Raw genomic sequence first — 16890 nt, forward strand, 5'->3', positions numbered from 1 at the left:
TATATATATATATATATATATATATATATATATATATATATAAAATGCATGCTTATAATACACATCAGTTTAAGTATAAATGTGTCATGACCATTGTCTTGATTTTACTCAGTCCCACCCTGTTAAAGGTAACGGCTCAATATATACATATATATATATATATATATATATATATATATATATATATATATATATATATATATATATATATATATATATATAATTCAGAAGATGAACCCTATTCATATGGAAGAAGCCTACAGGGGCCATTGACTTGAAATTCAAACTTCTAAGGAATCTGGTGCTCATCAGGAAGGTAAAGGGAAACACTTACTCATATGTGTAGATAGATAGGCAGACAGATATACCGAAGATCAATCATATATATAGAGAGAGAGACACACATGAACGTAGCACTTGTGGATGTGGATGTTTGCCGTTGGAGGAGATCCCCGATTGGGTCTCTGTAGGTACACGCATCTCTCCCAGACCACTTGCGAGTGACACCGTTAATGACCGTAGCAGATGTGACCACGGGTGTAATTTCGTCTAAAAGTTAAAAGTTATCTCCGTCCTTGGTATATGTGTCAACAAGTATTCGATTCGGACAGTTAGGTAAGGGGGCCATGATAAGGTTGTCAAGTGTCAGAAGTGAATGAACAAAGACACGAAGTTACTGTTGTCTAGGCAATAGGTCTACCTAGCGTATTTATTGATACGGTAGTTACTATTGTAATTTGATTCCTCGGCCGACGTTTGCCCTACACCGAAAATAATTACCCAGTTTAATAAAGATAATTGGTCGATAGGCTTTAGCTTGCCCCTATTGAATCAGCCGTCGGGGATTTTTAAGCCCAGAAGAACTACTCGGAGGAGGCTAGTCCTACGGCAAGCCAGTGGGCTAGGCCTAAGCTGAAGGAATCTGGACAACGGTAAGGTAACTATTTTCTAAAAGCATGCAGATCCTCAAGATTGGTCATTCTCAGGACAAGACCTTTTTTTCTAATCGTATAATAGACTAGCTTAGCCTGTGGATAATCAAGTCTGACAGATTAGGCTAACGTGTGCCTAGGGTAAATAGGCATAGGCTTGTTAGCCTAATATAAATCGCATCAGAGGGCACCCTGGAGTGCTTAGTTTTCTTTAATTTATACGGTTTTACGTCATCCTTGACATTGTTAGGCTACGATTAATTACCACAAGGCACGCTCCATTTCTCCTTTACCTGTGTCAGTTGTTGTTGAACCTCAAGTGCCGTAGTCTAATCTTGTTAGGATGCCCCAAAGAAAAGGCCTAGTTCTAGTTAGGCTAAGTTAGATAAACCTAGTTGCTGTGGGGTAGTTTGGCAAGTAGCCTATCCCATTGCAAGAAAAGTGAGCCTGTTTAAGTACAAAAAACTACCACTACAAGGATGAGTGACTGAAATGGAGTTATTAGGCTAGCCTACTGCCTAGCTGAAAACAACCATTGTAAATAGGCGAATAGCCTACTTCTGTGAAAGATTCACTAAGGTAGCACAAAGAAGCTTAATTTATGCCCTTCTGAAAATGTGCCATTGGTAATTACAGTGATGCAGTGGCATGACTAAAGGAAAGCAGGCAGTCCACCCCAGGTGGCACTGTCTGGGGGATGGCACTCTGGCATCTTTTGAGCAGGTCTGGTCTGCATAATTCTAGATTTTCTAGCATATTTTGTCTGATTGGAACACTGAATAGCTATTTATTGACTCTGCTGGTGGAGAGTAAGTGATTTTTGAAATAAAATAAATGATTGAGATATTAAGGCTTGAAATGTGCTTTTAATTCTCACCATTTTAGTACTTTTTAGCACAGGAATGGGGCGGCACTCTCAGAGTCCACCTCAGGTGCCACTAACGCTAGTCCCTTCACTGCAGTGATGGTATCCTAACTTAACTCAAGTTAGTATCTGATACAGTTCCTTGGTGTATAGCAATAATAGGCCACTTTTATGGCAAACTGGGGTATTTGGGTGGAGGACAACTAAGAATAATGAAATAAAGATAATCTAATTAACCTAGCCTATGGCATTGTGTCCAAACTGTTCCCAGAATACAAGACTATCGTAACAGAACCTAACTTGAAGGTAAAACAGTTACTCGGTAAGTCACCTCCAATTCTTTCCTAACTGCAAAACCTGTATGACACTTTGGACATAGTATCACAGAGTCTATAGATAGCATGGAATCAGTCAGCACCATTATTCTTAAGGCCCAGTTGAAGAGATGTTAATCAAGTATTGCAGTCAAAGCATGAGGAGATTTATATTGTTAGTTGAATATCATATCAGACATGTTTGAAAAACCATTCCTCTTTGGTTAATAGTAACTTTTATAATTTTGAAAAGATAACAGAGGGGAGGTTGCCAGAATAATGTGGCAGCATGCAAGCCAAAGAAGTCATATTTTTTGTTTGCAGCCAATATCTCAGTAACTATACGTAGGCTATGTGGGGATTGTAGTATTGAATAAGAATATCTGAGAATTAACAAACATGCTCAGTAAACTTAACATTTACCGTATGTTTCTCACTCCATTTCCTTTGTATTTGACTTCATTTTGTATTTTAGTGCAGCCTGTATCTTGTTGTCTTGTACCATTTTTTTCACCAAACCAGCAGTAGCTTATTGGTGGTAGATCTAGCATATCCAATGCATTTCACCATTGCCCAGGCTAAGCCATTCCAGTATGATTATGTCTAACTCAGGCTTATGCTGCCTTCTGATGCTTGTCTTAGTTAATGGCAATATAATAATGTTAGACCTAGATAGCAAAAAGTTACATGTGTGTTATTAAATTCTTCTGTTAATGAGGTTTGATAACATCACATGTGAACTGTGGTAAATTCTTGTGTGTGAAATCCAGGGGTGCTAGACTATGTACAAGAGTGGGAAGTTGGGATAGATGTTATTTTATCCGTGTGAGTAAAGCTAAGTAAGTCTAGTACATGAACTGCAGCTGTGTATTTATTACATATTCATAACTGTTGATTATCTGATGAACCTTTGCAATGCTAGTCCTGTTCATCTTTTTCATCGATCATTGTGTTCTCTCAATATTTCCTTACACAAGGTCATGTGTGAGCATTAAATTTGTTGCCAGAAGCACAAAGCTTACTGTAGTCATGCCAAAATGACTATGAGCATAGGCGTAGCTGTCATTAGCTACGTTGCCAAACTTCTTCCTGACTCAGCCTATATTCTGAAGAAAGTTAATCTGCCTCCCTCAATTTAGGTTCTTTACTCTGTTCATAAAATCATACTTAAACTTACCATGAGCTACTCAGAAGCAAGAGACCATTCTGGGAAAACAGATTCTGGGCATTTATATACTGGAATTCATTTATATGATTATCCTACTCTGTGATCAAAGAATGATTTATATCCAAAATGATATAAATCATTCTTTACTCATAATCAAATTTCAGTTCTTTCACTCATTTTATGTCTTCAGTACTCTCAACGAAAGTGGCAAGCTGTTTACCCTTTCTAACCTGGTATAGGGACAGTGCGACAGCGTGTTTGCCATATCTAAAGAATATCCCATCTTATATCAAGGTTTTATGAATCAAATCTGGGAAAAGTGGCAACATCTAAAGTGTACATGTTCATAGTCATTTTGATTAATGTAGGATCTTTATAAATGCTTATCTTGTCTTTTGTGAGTTTTTAGTATCCATTTTTAGAGCAGATAACTCATTTTTGTGTGTCCTCTATCCATGCAATTATAGGCGACTAAAACATCAGTAAATTTGACCACATCATAACCTAACCTGTGGTACAAATCCATTGCAGTTTGACATGTTTATTTGCAACCTATCCTAGGTTACCATGACCCCCTATTATTTTCCATCACTAAATCTGGAATTGTTTATTGCGCTTTCATATAATTTTGCCCCATTTTGCTACTTATGGATTTACCCTCTTGTTCCCCTTTAATCATATTAATATAAAAGTGCAGCAATGACAGTTCAGAGGATAAATCCCAAGTTAGCCTAATCTAGGGTGCAGCATCCTATGTCTGTTCCTTGGATGACCCACCCCCCTTTAACCTGCCTTAAACTTAATACTTCTTGTAAGTTGTGGAGGTCAGAGTTTTTGGTTCTTCACTATTGAAAGATAGTATTGTTTCCTAAGAGAGTTCAGTGGTTAGCAGTTTGGGGCTGTATCCCACGCCAACTATCTATCTACTGAAGACCCATTCATCACTATGACCTCTTGCTTTCATAAATGTCTTTATTAAGGCCACTGTGTAACAACATTTACGGGCTAGTCTGTTCAGGGCACAAAAATACCATTCTTTGACATATGATCAGTACAGTACCATCAAACACTCATTACTGTAATCTTAAAAATATCTTTTGTACTAATTTCAGAGCAATAGATCCTCCAGTTTACCCATGTTTGGGCATAAAAACCGTATAAAGAAAAAAATTTAGTCTTATCGTGAAATTATAAAGTTGCAGTACTGCATTCTTCATATTTCAGTCTCCTAGAAATGCCATGCAGGTACTGATTTGCTGAGAGAGTTTATTAAAGAAGTTTGAAAATATGTGAAGGTTTAGTTGTCTGTTGGGTCAGAGATTGACTGTTAACAATGTTTTAATGAGATTGTAATGCTAAAGAAGCAAAAATACCCAAAGTATCATGCATGTGCAATGTTTGCCAAAGAGGCTGCCACCAACCTCTAAGAGTTAAACAAGGTGATGTCAGTAAAGTCAGCTGGAGATTTAGAAAACTGCAGTCCCTAAATACTTTTTCCAAAAACTACAGTGCCTAGATACTTTTTTCGTTAAATATGTTTTATGTATTCAGTGAGGAAAATTACCTCAATTTTCACTATTCACCCATCAACAATACTGAATTGTCTTGGCAAGAAATGGAATATATCTGACATTACTATATAGCATAAGAATATCATTGTTTGCATTCTTATTCATTGCTTTAAGTTACTGTAGCATCCTTGATAAATGAAATGTGCATCCTAATTTTTACCTTAGCAGAAAAACTGTTTTATAACCTTGATTCTTTTCTTATTTTTGTTCTGTGTCAAAAATAGTTTAAAATACAGTACATATAGTATGTATTACCTTGTTAACCCACAGTTAATCAGTCAGCCAATTCAGAATCTAGAATGATTCCAACAGTCTGGTTGCTTAGTAATTAGATAGAAATTTTATAGACAAACAGTTACATATATGGTATTGTGCTTTCCACAATGATAAGTTGTTACTGAGGAAATAAGTTTTAATTCTCCTTTGTTTAATATCCCACCTCTATGGGAGTCACCTTGGTCCTTTCATTTCTATATTATCAACTGCCTCTATTATCTGTGATGCAGAGGCATTGGCAGTACAGTAGCCATGATGGGCTATTTGGCAGCTTTCATTTCCAGATAAAGCTAGTACTATAGCATTTGACATTACTTTTCAAGATGTTCAAAGAGTGTGTGTAGACTATCCCTGTGTTTTTGAATTGTAACTTGAAGGGAAAGAAATGTGGTGTTTATTTTTGTAAGTTGTGGATACTTGCCATATTAAAAATGCCCATATTTTAAATTATATGACACTGAAATACTGTAGAATTGTTTAATATCTTAAGGTTCATCAAATTGAATAAGTGATGGATGCTATGGAAGAATTGGATTGTCATGTTAATCATAAAATAAAAGAGTGCCATATTGAGGTAATTTTAACTTGTCATCAAATTGGTCACACTCATTTGACACATGGATAGCCCACATGCTCAATTTTTATATTCAAAGAAACAGGCCACCACAAGTTGTTAAATATATTTCATGTGAGTATCCTAACTTCAAGTAACAGCTTACATCAAATTTTGGAAACAAATTCATTAAAGAAATGTTGCCGTCTTTGTAATTATCAACTTATCCAGTCTTATCAGGTTTAGTAAGAATTTATAAAAAATCATGTTTTGAAGGAAAAACCTTTGGGTTAGCCCTATAAGAATTTTGATTGGCTGGTGTGGTTGGACTATCTGATGATAATAGTGCATAGTAGATACCTGTTGGTGTTATCATAGTTAATATATCAAGAAAGTAGTTTTCAGAATTGAAAATATTTGGCATATATGACTCCCATTAAATCAGTGTTATTATTTGTTAATTTTCATTATGGTTACTTTTCCATTGTGGGTATATTTGATTTATTATCAAAACAGAATGGCTTCTCAGAACCATGCATGATGAATGTAGCTACATATTATACTTGTATTTACTACTAATGGTTATGTTTGTTTACTGTACTAAAATATATTTATTTTTTTAGAAAACTGATTTTTAGTATTGTATTTCAGGCAGTATGGCAGGAAAAATTTTGCTTGGGTTCATTTTCCTCTGTGGAATAGCAGTTTTAAGGACGTCTGCCCACACTCATCATCTCCACAGTGCCAATAAAGAAAGGGAGGCGGATGGCGCAAGAAGTCCCCGTGACCATGGGCATTTTGCAGATGGAGAACATCACAGTGAATTTGATCATGAAGCTATACTTGGTAATTATACTTAATTGCTTTGATTATTTGATAACGAAAGGGGCTTATGAGAGAGGATAAAATAGTGGGAGACAGTGATTTAGTGGTTAGGGGAAGAATAGAAAGAAAATAAATCCAACACAAGAAAGGATGAGTAGGGAAGAAATTGATCATATCACTACTTGAGGGAAGGCAGAAAAAATCTTTATGTGTAATACAGTAACTTTGAGAGAGAAAAACCAAAGAGAAATGTTGCACTGTATACTGTATACACTTGAGAGAGATAAGACCAAAGAGTACAGAACATACTACTGTATTAAGAAAGTAGTAGGGGAGGAATGTGGAAGTAGGTAATAACATTTGTTTTAGCATTGTAAAATGTTGAAAAGTACTGAAAAGTGGGTTAACTTTGTGAAAATTAAAATAATCCTTGATTGTGATCTTTTTTTCCAATACAAGAAAAACTCCTTACTTAATAATTATACTGTATATGTATTGTTCTTATGCCTAAACTTCCATGTTACAATAATTGCATTTTAATTACTCAACTGTTGTTTGTTAGACAAAGTTTTGTCCTGTAAAGGGATACCACTTAGGTTTGCCTTATATTGTGCACTGTAGATGGTAATGTACCGAAGGTTGTTCACATAATTAATTATCAAGTACAGATTCTTGTGGTAAGCTCTATGGGAATCAAGCAGTGTGGCTCAGTGGTTTTGTTAAACTGTGTGATAATCTTAATCTTTCCTCCAAAGTACCCTATATATTCTTTCATTTATCTATGACTTCTCTTTTGACATACAACTGCACCACAGTCTAATTTCATTATTCACGTCTCCTTGTTTGTATTCCTTCTTTCTATGTTCCTGTACCTGCAAATGGTCTCAGATGGCACGATGACCTTATCCTGAATATTGCCTATTTCTTCTGTACTTTCCCCATGTTCCCAACTTTCGTTTTACAGGAAGTGTCAAGGATGCTGAGGAGTATGACCAACTACCCGCAAGTGAAGCAAAGAGAAGACTTGAAATTCTCTTAGTAAAGATGGATCGTAACAATGATAAAAATATAGATCGTAAGGAATTACATTCTTGGATTTTACGCTCATTTAGGTAAGGCTTACACGCATTTCATGTTTTATAGATAAATTTTGTGACATTTGATTAGACAAATGATTTGCCATTCTTAAGCTAAAGAGTATTACAGAAGAGCAGAAATAATATAACACTGTGCTTAGTCCAAAGTACAGTAAAAATGTATGTTGCTTTACTCTAATAACAAGCCAGTTTCCATCTTTCCACATGCCCTTGTAAGTTTCTTGAAATCTTGACACTTGCATTTTGGTAGCTGATGTGTGTACTGAAATAGGAACCTATGATATCCTTTTAGTTCTTGTTATTTACACCAAGACAACCATAGAAGTGGTTTTAAGTCTAGACCTAAAACCTTAAAATCTTTGGTTATAAACTAGTATTCTACAGCTAAGTTTCTAAAATGACCAGCATGAGAGTAATCTCATGCTGTAGTTCGTGTTGGTGTTTATAGTGAGCCCAAACATAAGATGTGTACCCATGTTAATGGCCTTTAACTGTGACCTGATTCTTGGAAAGAACTTTATGCCAGCAATGTAAGTCTTGTTGCATTCTTAACAGCCAGTTAACCACAAAAGACTTTGTTTATAGCTATAACAGGAATCTTGGGTCGTTTAGAAATTACAGCTGTTTATAGCTATAACAGGAATCTTGGGTTGTTTAGAAATTGCTGTAAATAGTGGAAAATGAAAATCACTGGAGTATGAATCTTATACTTCTTGCACTTAATGGTACAATGTGTTTAGGTAACACTATGTATAGACTGAGCATTTGAATGTTTGGGATGTTAACTGTGACTCCAAGAATTTTTCACACAACAGTATATGATAGAAATTATAAAATGTAAAAGGCTGTCTTTAATTGGAGTGAAATGCTTAGTGGAAAGGATGTAAGTTTTATATGAATTTTTACATCATGGTTCTTGGAATTATTTATCTTACATTTAATATGTGATCTATTTTCAGAATGTTATCTGAGGAAGAAAGTACTGAGAGATTAGAAGAGGTTGATGATGATGAAGATGGGTATGTCACTTGGTCTGAATATATCTCAGAAACATATGGAATCAATGATCCAGAGGATCAGGAACTTCTTGGCAAAACTGATCAAGAGGAAGAACAAAAAGTAAGTGGGAGAGCAACCTTGTTGGTCCTTGGTTAGTTAGGCAATGCTGATGGTAACCCATTGCATTAATTTATAGTTCAAGGATATTTTTTTAAAAGCAAAATTAATTCTTTTATTCAAATCCATTGTTTATATGTGCATTACATTGTTGGTGTTCTTAGATCTTAGTCATACCATACCCAAATTAGAAGGTGTCTGTTGGCTGTCATGTAGAATGGGGCTTAAGTGTTTATGAATCCCAGGTTCCAGGCAGGTTGGAGCTTTGCTCTTCATTTAGTGTGGTTATGGCAGTGAAGCTTTAGTGGTGCCATGAAGCAGACCACATGGTGTAAATGATAGGTTTTATGAAAAGTTTTTGATTATATTTGCTATGCCATTAACATATTTTTGTGTGTCTGAATAGCAATTTAGGTGGAAGGTTATGTATTGTGAGTCTGAGCTATAGGTCAAAACCTAGGATGGAGGTGAACTAAGCAGTTTGTAACTGCACATCTATGGAGAACATATAGAAGAAAGTGTGAAAGACCTTACTACAACACAGGGGAGAATTATTTCTGATATTTTGTGGGTTAAAATTGATGAAGCAGTTAGTCAAATGACTAAAAATTACCAAGTAGAAAGATTAAGCATATAATGAAAACTTGAAAAGTATTTAATCTCTAAAACCACACTAGCACAATTGTTTGCATCCAGTCAGAACTTTAGAGGCAGCAAATCATCTTTGTCATCTGGCATTTCATGATTGATTGGTATTCAGCATTGTGAATCAGTGATATGCACATGGTATGGAAATCATTAGAGGCTTAAAAAATAAATTTTTATTGTAATTTTCTTATATTACCTCAAACCACTGATATTACAAAGGATTCCCACCTTTCTCACCTTTGATTGACGTTAGGTGTAAGTAAGGTGTAACGAAACTAGCCCTAGTTTTTAGGCTTTATTAAACACACAACTTCAAACAATACATCTGCAATGAAAGAAAAGTTTTGTAAGAACTAAAGCAGTACATTCTTAATTACAGACATGTACAACAAAAGAATGCAAATATCATGAACACCATTTCACATTTATTATTATTATGTAAATATTATTACAGTACTTATCCCAGTGAACTAGTACCTTATTAACCCTTAAACGCCGACTGGACATATCGTAAGTCGACTAAAATTGTCTGTCGCGTGACGAGTGGATGTACTGTACGTCGACTACAAAAAATTTCAACCTTCGGTCAACTTTGACTCTACCGAAATGGTCGAAAAACCAATTGTAAGCTAAAACTCTTACATTCTAGTAGTATTCAATCATTTACCTTCATTTTGCAACAAATTGGAAGTCTCTAGCACAATATTTTGACTTATGGTGAATTTTTGAAAAAAAAACTTTTTCCTTATGTCCGTCGCGGTAACTCTGCCGAAAATTTCAGAAATTCTTTCGTCATTTTGTCATAATTTTTGCACCATTTTATATTAGCCATTACATAAAGTTTTATATATGAAAATGTGTGTAATTTCATGTAAAATACAACAAAAAACAACCCATGGTTGTAGCTTTTATCAGTTTGGAAATATTTTCATATAAATCATGATAAGTGCCAAAATTTCAACCTTCCGTCAACTTTGACTCGACCAAAATGGTCGAAAAACGCAATTGTAAGCTAAAACTCTTCTTACATCCGCGCGGTAACTCGGCCGAACATCTCAGAAATTCTTTCGTCACTTTGTCATAATGTTTGCACCGTTTTATATTAGTCGTTACATAAAGTTTTATGTATGAAAATGTGCACAATTTCATGTAGAATACAACAAAAAATAACTCGTGGTTGTAGCTTTTATCAGTTTTGAAATATTTTCATATAAATCACAATAAATAGAAAAAATTCGACCTTCGGTCAACTTTGACTCGACCGAAATGGTCGAAAACTGCAATTGTAAGCTAAAACACTTACAGTCTAGTAATATTCAATCAATTACCTTCATTTTGCAACATACAGGAAGTCTCTAGCACAATATTTCGATTTATGGTGAATTTTTGAAAAATTTTTTTATGTCAGCGTTACATTTAATTCATGCATCATTTTGTGATAATATTTTCTCTGTGTTGCTTTGATCGTTTTACAATTTGTTATATACCAAAATCATCACAATTTAGTGTACAATACAAAGAAAAAAAAATAACTCATTAGCTTTAACCGTTTTGCTCACATTGCTATTTGTATACAATTATATATGAAATTTTTTTTTTGCGCTGTCATATATTTCAATATTTATATATGATAATGATATTTTTTTTCATTTCTGATGGTTGCATGTTAAACTTCAGGCAATGACAAAAAAAAGGAGCCAAAAATGAACTCTTAATCTTAAAAACTAAGCGTGCTGTGATTTATTGAAAAAAATTTTGTCTGCTTCGGCGCTAACTCTCTAACGCCTCCGCATACGGCAGACACTTTTGTAAATAGAGGCTCGGCGTTTAAGGGTTAAAAGGCACTGTATTACATGTAGTGCTGGCTGTTGTGCCCACAACGTTTACATAGTGTCTTCTACTGGCAGTGTTGCCACATTCACAGAACAGGAGCGCAATAGAGGTATTATCCTACTTATGATGGGATTAGGTTTCCAAAATACCAATCGTTTGTTAGAAAAAACGTATCTCAAATATAACGTAGCCATCACTAGGGTATTCAGTACCATGTACAGTATACATATATGGTAGCCTAGCCTACACTATAAAGTATACTCTATACGTATACGATATAGTAATTATTAATATCAGTTAATTCTGGAGGTTCATGCTGAGTTTGGAAGTACAGTACAGTACTTTACTGTAATGGGGTATCTTATTGAGCAGGTTCTTCGGCCTCAATTGGAGTATTGTCTAAAAACTTCTTTGGAGACTGTAGAACATTTTCCACAGCTTCTGCTGGAGTATTCTGAAATTCCTCATTAACAGGGATCTCCACCAGAGCTAAATGTCGAGTAGATACTGTAGTCGTGTCACCACTTGGGTAATGAATGTGGGCATAATGAGGGTCTACTTGAAGGTGTTCTACCTCCTTCACTAGAGGATCTGTTTTGTTAGCTTGCACATGACGTTTCAAGAGGACTGGCCTTGACTGACACAACCATGTGGGTACAAAGTCACAATATAGGATCATCGAGTATAACCCAAGAGACTCTCATGGGGCATTGCATTTGTAGCAGTACACGATAGTGAGTGCATATAGTGGAGCACATCAGGTAAAACTGTTTGCCAGTATCGACATCTAGGCCTCTTGACTTGAATGCCATTGCAATAGCTTTCCATATGGTACCATTTAATTTCTCAGCTTTACAGTTCCCTGTGGGTTTTTAACTAGTTCTGCTGCATGATATGCCCTTACCTGTCAAGAATTGTTGGAGTTCTGTGCTCATGAATGGTGGGCCTCTATCTGAATGAATATTAGCAGGCATGCCAAAAATTGAAAACAACCGAGACAGACAGCTTATAATTGTCGAAGCTGTCATATTGGTACAAGGGAATGTAAAAGGAAATCATGAGTACTCATTTACTACAGTGAGAAAATATTTGTTCTTGTCTGAACTGGGTAATGGTCCTTTAAAATCAATATTCAGTTGCTCAAATGGCTGCGTAGCCTTTATAAGGTGCGTCTTCTCAGGCCGGTGAAAGTTCGGCTTACACCAGGCACAAAATCTACATGAACGGCTACTTGTCACACTTCTACTGAATAAGGTATGTTCTCTTAGACTTCACAAAATTATATGATCTGGTGACTCCCGGGTGGCACAAAGCTTCGTGGAGAACTACTGTCTGCTGGTTGTGGAGTACTGCACCACAGAAGGACCTAGAGAGGATGTCAGAAGAAGTGTTTTCTGGACCTGGTCGATATAAGATCTCAAAATCATAGCAGGATTACTTTTATGCTTCTTATCAAACGTGAAGGTCACAGATCTCTGTTCTGTCCTAATTGTAAAACACCTACCTGTTAAATAATATCTCCAATAATGAACTGCTTCAATAATAGCTTGCGCCTCCTTTTCAACAACTAAATAGCACTTCTCAGGACCTTGAAATGTTCTTGAAAAGAAAGTCACCAGTGTCCTCCTTGAGAGAACTGCTGCAATGGCCACCTCGGATGCATCAGTTTCTACCTCAGATGGTTGATCTTCATCTATAACTTGAACTACAAATTTCTCGATATCTATTTTGAGCCTGAAAAGCACTTTCAGCTTTCTTCGTTACAGGAAATGAGGTGGTAGTGCTTAGGGGACTAACTTTACTTGAGAAATTATAAATCCTAGAGAATAGCAGGCAAAAAGACCCAGAGCTCGATGAAGTGACTTCTTGTCTTGATGTACAGGCAGCTCACATAAAGGCCTGAGTTGTTCAGGGTCTGGATGTATCTCTCCCCCTCACACTTCATAACCAAGAATTTTCAGCCTATCTGCAAAAATGCACTTTTCTTCATTGTAACTAATGCTTTTCCATCCAGCAGCTTCAAGGAATTTCTCAAGGTTAATATCATGTTCTTCCTGTGACTTACCACAAAACATCACGTTGTCCAAATAAGCGTAGGTTCCTTTAAGTTGCTCTTCTTATATAAAATTATCCTTGAATCTCTGAAAACAGGCTACTCCATTGGTGACACCAAAAGGGACTCTGGTAAATTGATACAGGCCACCATCCACTTCAAATGCTGTACAGGCAGTCCCCGGTTATTGGCAGCCTCCGTTACCAGCAATCCGATTTTACGGTGCTTGTCTAGCGACGATGACAACCAGATTTTCGTCGCTGATCACCGGTTATTGGCGCCGCTAACCGGTTATCGGCACTGCTAACCAGGGATCAGTGCTATTATCACTGATTTTCGGTTATCATCACGCCATCGGGAACGGAACCCTGCTGATAACCGGGGACTGTCTGTATATGGTTTATCCTCACTCCTTATGGGAACTTGATGGTAGGCACTCCTTAAGCCTATGGTATTGAATATGTGATATTGAGCAATTTTATTTGCTGTATCATCAAAGCCGGGTAAGGGGTACCCGTCAAGAAGTGTGAACTTGTTAATAGTTTCGGAGTAGCCAACAGATAACTGTGGTTTCCTGTAGTCATCTTTTACCACCACTACTTGTGCATGCCATGGGGAATTACTGAGTTCTGTGATACCTTCTCTCAGTAGCCCCTGGGTTTCCTTCCTAATAAACATCTGATCCTCATAATAATCCTGGCATGACTTGGCTGAGGTGGGATGACAGTCAGCTGTAAGGTTAGCAAACAGCTTTGTGGGTCCACCTTTAATATGATGCTAAGTCTGCAAATAACCAGGGGAGGCAGTCCGCCACCGTACTCTGTGGCAACACTTCCATGTAATCTCTGAAAATCTTGTCCGAGAATCACATCAGAGCATAACTGGGGCAGAACAGCTAAACGTATATTATTTGGAATGAATCTTACCTACTGTTGAAGTTAGCTTTATCTTTGCGTCTTTTGGTGCGATTGGCATTTAAAAAAAAAAAAAAAAAGCTTGGCTAACCCACTTGGACTGTCACTGTAGTCATCTGTTTTCCACCAGATGGTGCTGGAATGTTTACGTTCTTATCATATTTCTTCATGCTGACCTGGTGGTGGAATCAGTGTTAGTAATATTTTGATGATTTTGGGTATTTTCTCCTAAGAATAAATACTGGTTTATTGGCTTCGTGGCCAAATTGTGGGATGAAAGGGTGGATATATCAGTCTATAACAGATAAATAATACATTTAAGGTATGATGATGATAATTTTTAAATTAGTCCTGAAGATGAGAGACCTACTTCCGAGGCTAATGGAAGCACTAGTTACTAAGTTGGCACTACACACCTTACCAAAGTGTCCTCTCTTGTGACACTTATGATAAAACGCCTCTCGTGCTGGACATTTCAGGAGGGGATGCTTTAAAAAACCACAGAAGAAACATTTAATAGTCACAGTTGCTGTTACAGGAGCTGACTCCTCTAAAACTTCTGGACCAATGAGTCTTCATTCAGGTGTCGCCGCACTTACCACCCAATAAGGTGGGTTGACACAATAAACTCCGGAATCTCTCTGGGCCGAGTCTGTTGCCCTAGCCTGGTCAAACATGGTTGCTAAATCTAAAGTTTTATTCTCCTATAAATGCTGCCTTAATACATTCTTTGCTAAGAAGTCTTAAAGCCTGAAGATATTCGTCTATGGATTCTCCAACTTGCTGACGGCGAGTAGACAAATTATGTCGTGCAAACACTTCATTGGTAGGTTTAATATACTATGAGTTTAGAATCCTAATAGCATCCTCATATGTAGTACATTCAGAAATATTCTCATAAATTTTAGGTGACAAATAGTTAGTGAGAAGACTTAGCCTGTTGAAGGTATCCTGCGGAAGGGCGGCTAAGAAGTTTTCAAATGTCTTGAACCAGTGTTGAAACTCTTGAGCCGACGATGAACTAGGGTTGGTGTCTAGCCTTTCCGGTTTCAGCAGTCTTTCCATCTTGTTATATTTTGTGTTCAATAAATTGTAATGAAACTAGGCCTAGTTTTTAGCCTTTATGGAACACAAAACTTCAAACAATACATCTGTAATGAAAGGAAAGTTTTGTAAGCGTTAAAGAAGTACAATACATTCTCATCTACAGACATATACAACAAAAGAACGCATATATCACACGCACCATTTCATATTTATTATTATGTAAATGTTAGTACTTTTCCCAGTGAACTATGTAGCACCTCATTAAAATGTGTCACACATAACGCTGGCCATTGTGCCCACAGTGTTTACATCTTGTCCTCTACTGGCAATATTGCCATATCCACAGAACAGGACTGCAATACATTGTTGCCAGCCTACAAAATAAAAGTGACAATAAAAGCCTGACTTCAGCCAACATATGAAGAGGATTCCTATTTTGCTTGGATTCACCATATAGTTCTTATTACTCTTAAGCAGCATAAAAGGTAGCTGAAATTCAGATTAGTTGTTCTGTAGGTTGGAGGAAAAAATGTTTTAAATACATTTTTTATAAATATAAAATAATGATTAATTAGTATAATATTATTTCATGAATGCTTCTTTGTTAAACGATAAGTCCATTGAGGTAATGAGCTAGGGCTTCTTTGTTCATTTTTTATACCATGAAATTTTTGTTGTAATTTAATTTTTTACAAGTGGTATGCATTGTGGAATATATGAAGTTATTGTTGACCTAATGCTTACATTTTAAAATGTCTTTTATGGTATTTTTAAAGTTGAACACTCTCTTATTTTTTTTTATTAATTTCCAGCTTTTACGAGAAGATCGTGAGTTGTTTAATGCAGCAGATAAGAATATAGATGGCAGATTAGATGAGAAGGAATTCTTAGCATTTACTCACCCAGAAGAACATCCTGATATGCTTCCTGTTATTCTGCGACAAACTTTGGAAGATAAAGATAAAAATGGAGATGGTTTGATTGACTTCCAAGAATATATTGGCGAGAAAGGTTTGTGTCATCTTGAATAAGTTCAAATGATTTTGTTGTTGAATTTCCCCATTGACTATTAGATTGAAAATGTTAATAAAATAGATTAATATAAGAAAATTTATTGCAAATTATTTTGGAGGGTAGTCTCAATAATACTTCAGTAATTGAATTAAAGTCCTCCTTTTTTTAATCTCTTTCAAGACTTTAAAATTCATTTAGTTTCTCCTGTTGGTTTTGAGGTTACTCATTCATGTTTGTGATGGGGAAGGCATTTTTCATTTGGGTAATATATTGTTGGAATATTTCTTTGAAGGTTTTTGACAGTATTCTTAGCATAAGACCAAACCAGAGGAGTATCTGACAGATTTTGCTTGTTCATTGTGAGATTTACACTAACATAAATGTAATGAAATCATATTTGGTCGCAGTTGTACCTAGTAAGTGCATATGGCAGAAAAATATGGTAGGTGTAGAAGGAGATAAGGAAATAGATTGTTCTGTAGTTGTGTTGTAAGTGGCTTCCTTATTGGATACTTGTGTAGAGTAAGTATGACAGATTGTTTCTTAATGAAAAAAAGTTACCATTGATATTTATAATGGCATTGGCATGAGTATGTATTTCAGTCTTTGCAAAATGTATACGTATGTAGAATGTATATTTGTTAGTGTGGTATCAAGTTGTACT

The 16890-nt window shown here is 36.0% G+C and overlaps 1 protein-coding gene across 10 annotated transcripts in view; it reads left to right on the forward strand.

The window, feature by feature from the left end:
* Positions 1 to 276: 276 nt before the first annotated feature.
* The window catches only part of LOC136839554 (reticulocalbin-2), a 31264-nt gene continuing 14650 nt past the window's right edge, over positions 277 to 16890 (forward strand). For 2 of the 10 annotated variants that reach the window (XR_010853380.1, XM_067105796.1), the window contains exons 1-5: positions 413 to 615; positions 6331 to 6525; positions 7469 to 7616; positions 8561 to 8720; positions 16025 to 16223. Coding sequence is in view for 8 of the 10 variants with exons in the window: in XM_067105796.1 (XP_066961897.1) it covers positions 6336 to 6525; positions 7469 to 7616; positions 8561 to 8720; positions 16025 to 16223 (697 nt within the window). In the remaining 2 variants the exon portion in view is untranslated. Of the gene's footprint in view, positions 317 to 345; positions 938 to 6330; positions 6526 to 7468; positions 7617 to 8560; positions 8721 to 16024; positions 16224 to 16890 lie in introns of those variants that run through there. The other 8 variants (XR_010853381.1, XM_067105797.1, XM_067105803.1 and 5 more) reach the window with 7 other exon arrangements.

This window comes from Macrobrachium rosenbergii, chromosome 6 (genome assembly GCF_040412425.1).
Source record: "Macrobrachium rosenbergii isolate ZJJX-2024 chromosome 6, ASM4041242v1, whole genome shotgun sequence".
Classification (NCBI taxonomy): Eukaryota; Metazoa; Arthropoda; class Malacostraca; order Decapoda; family Palaemonidae; genus Macrobrachium; species Macrobrachium rosenbergii.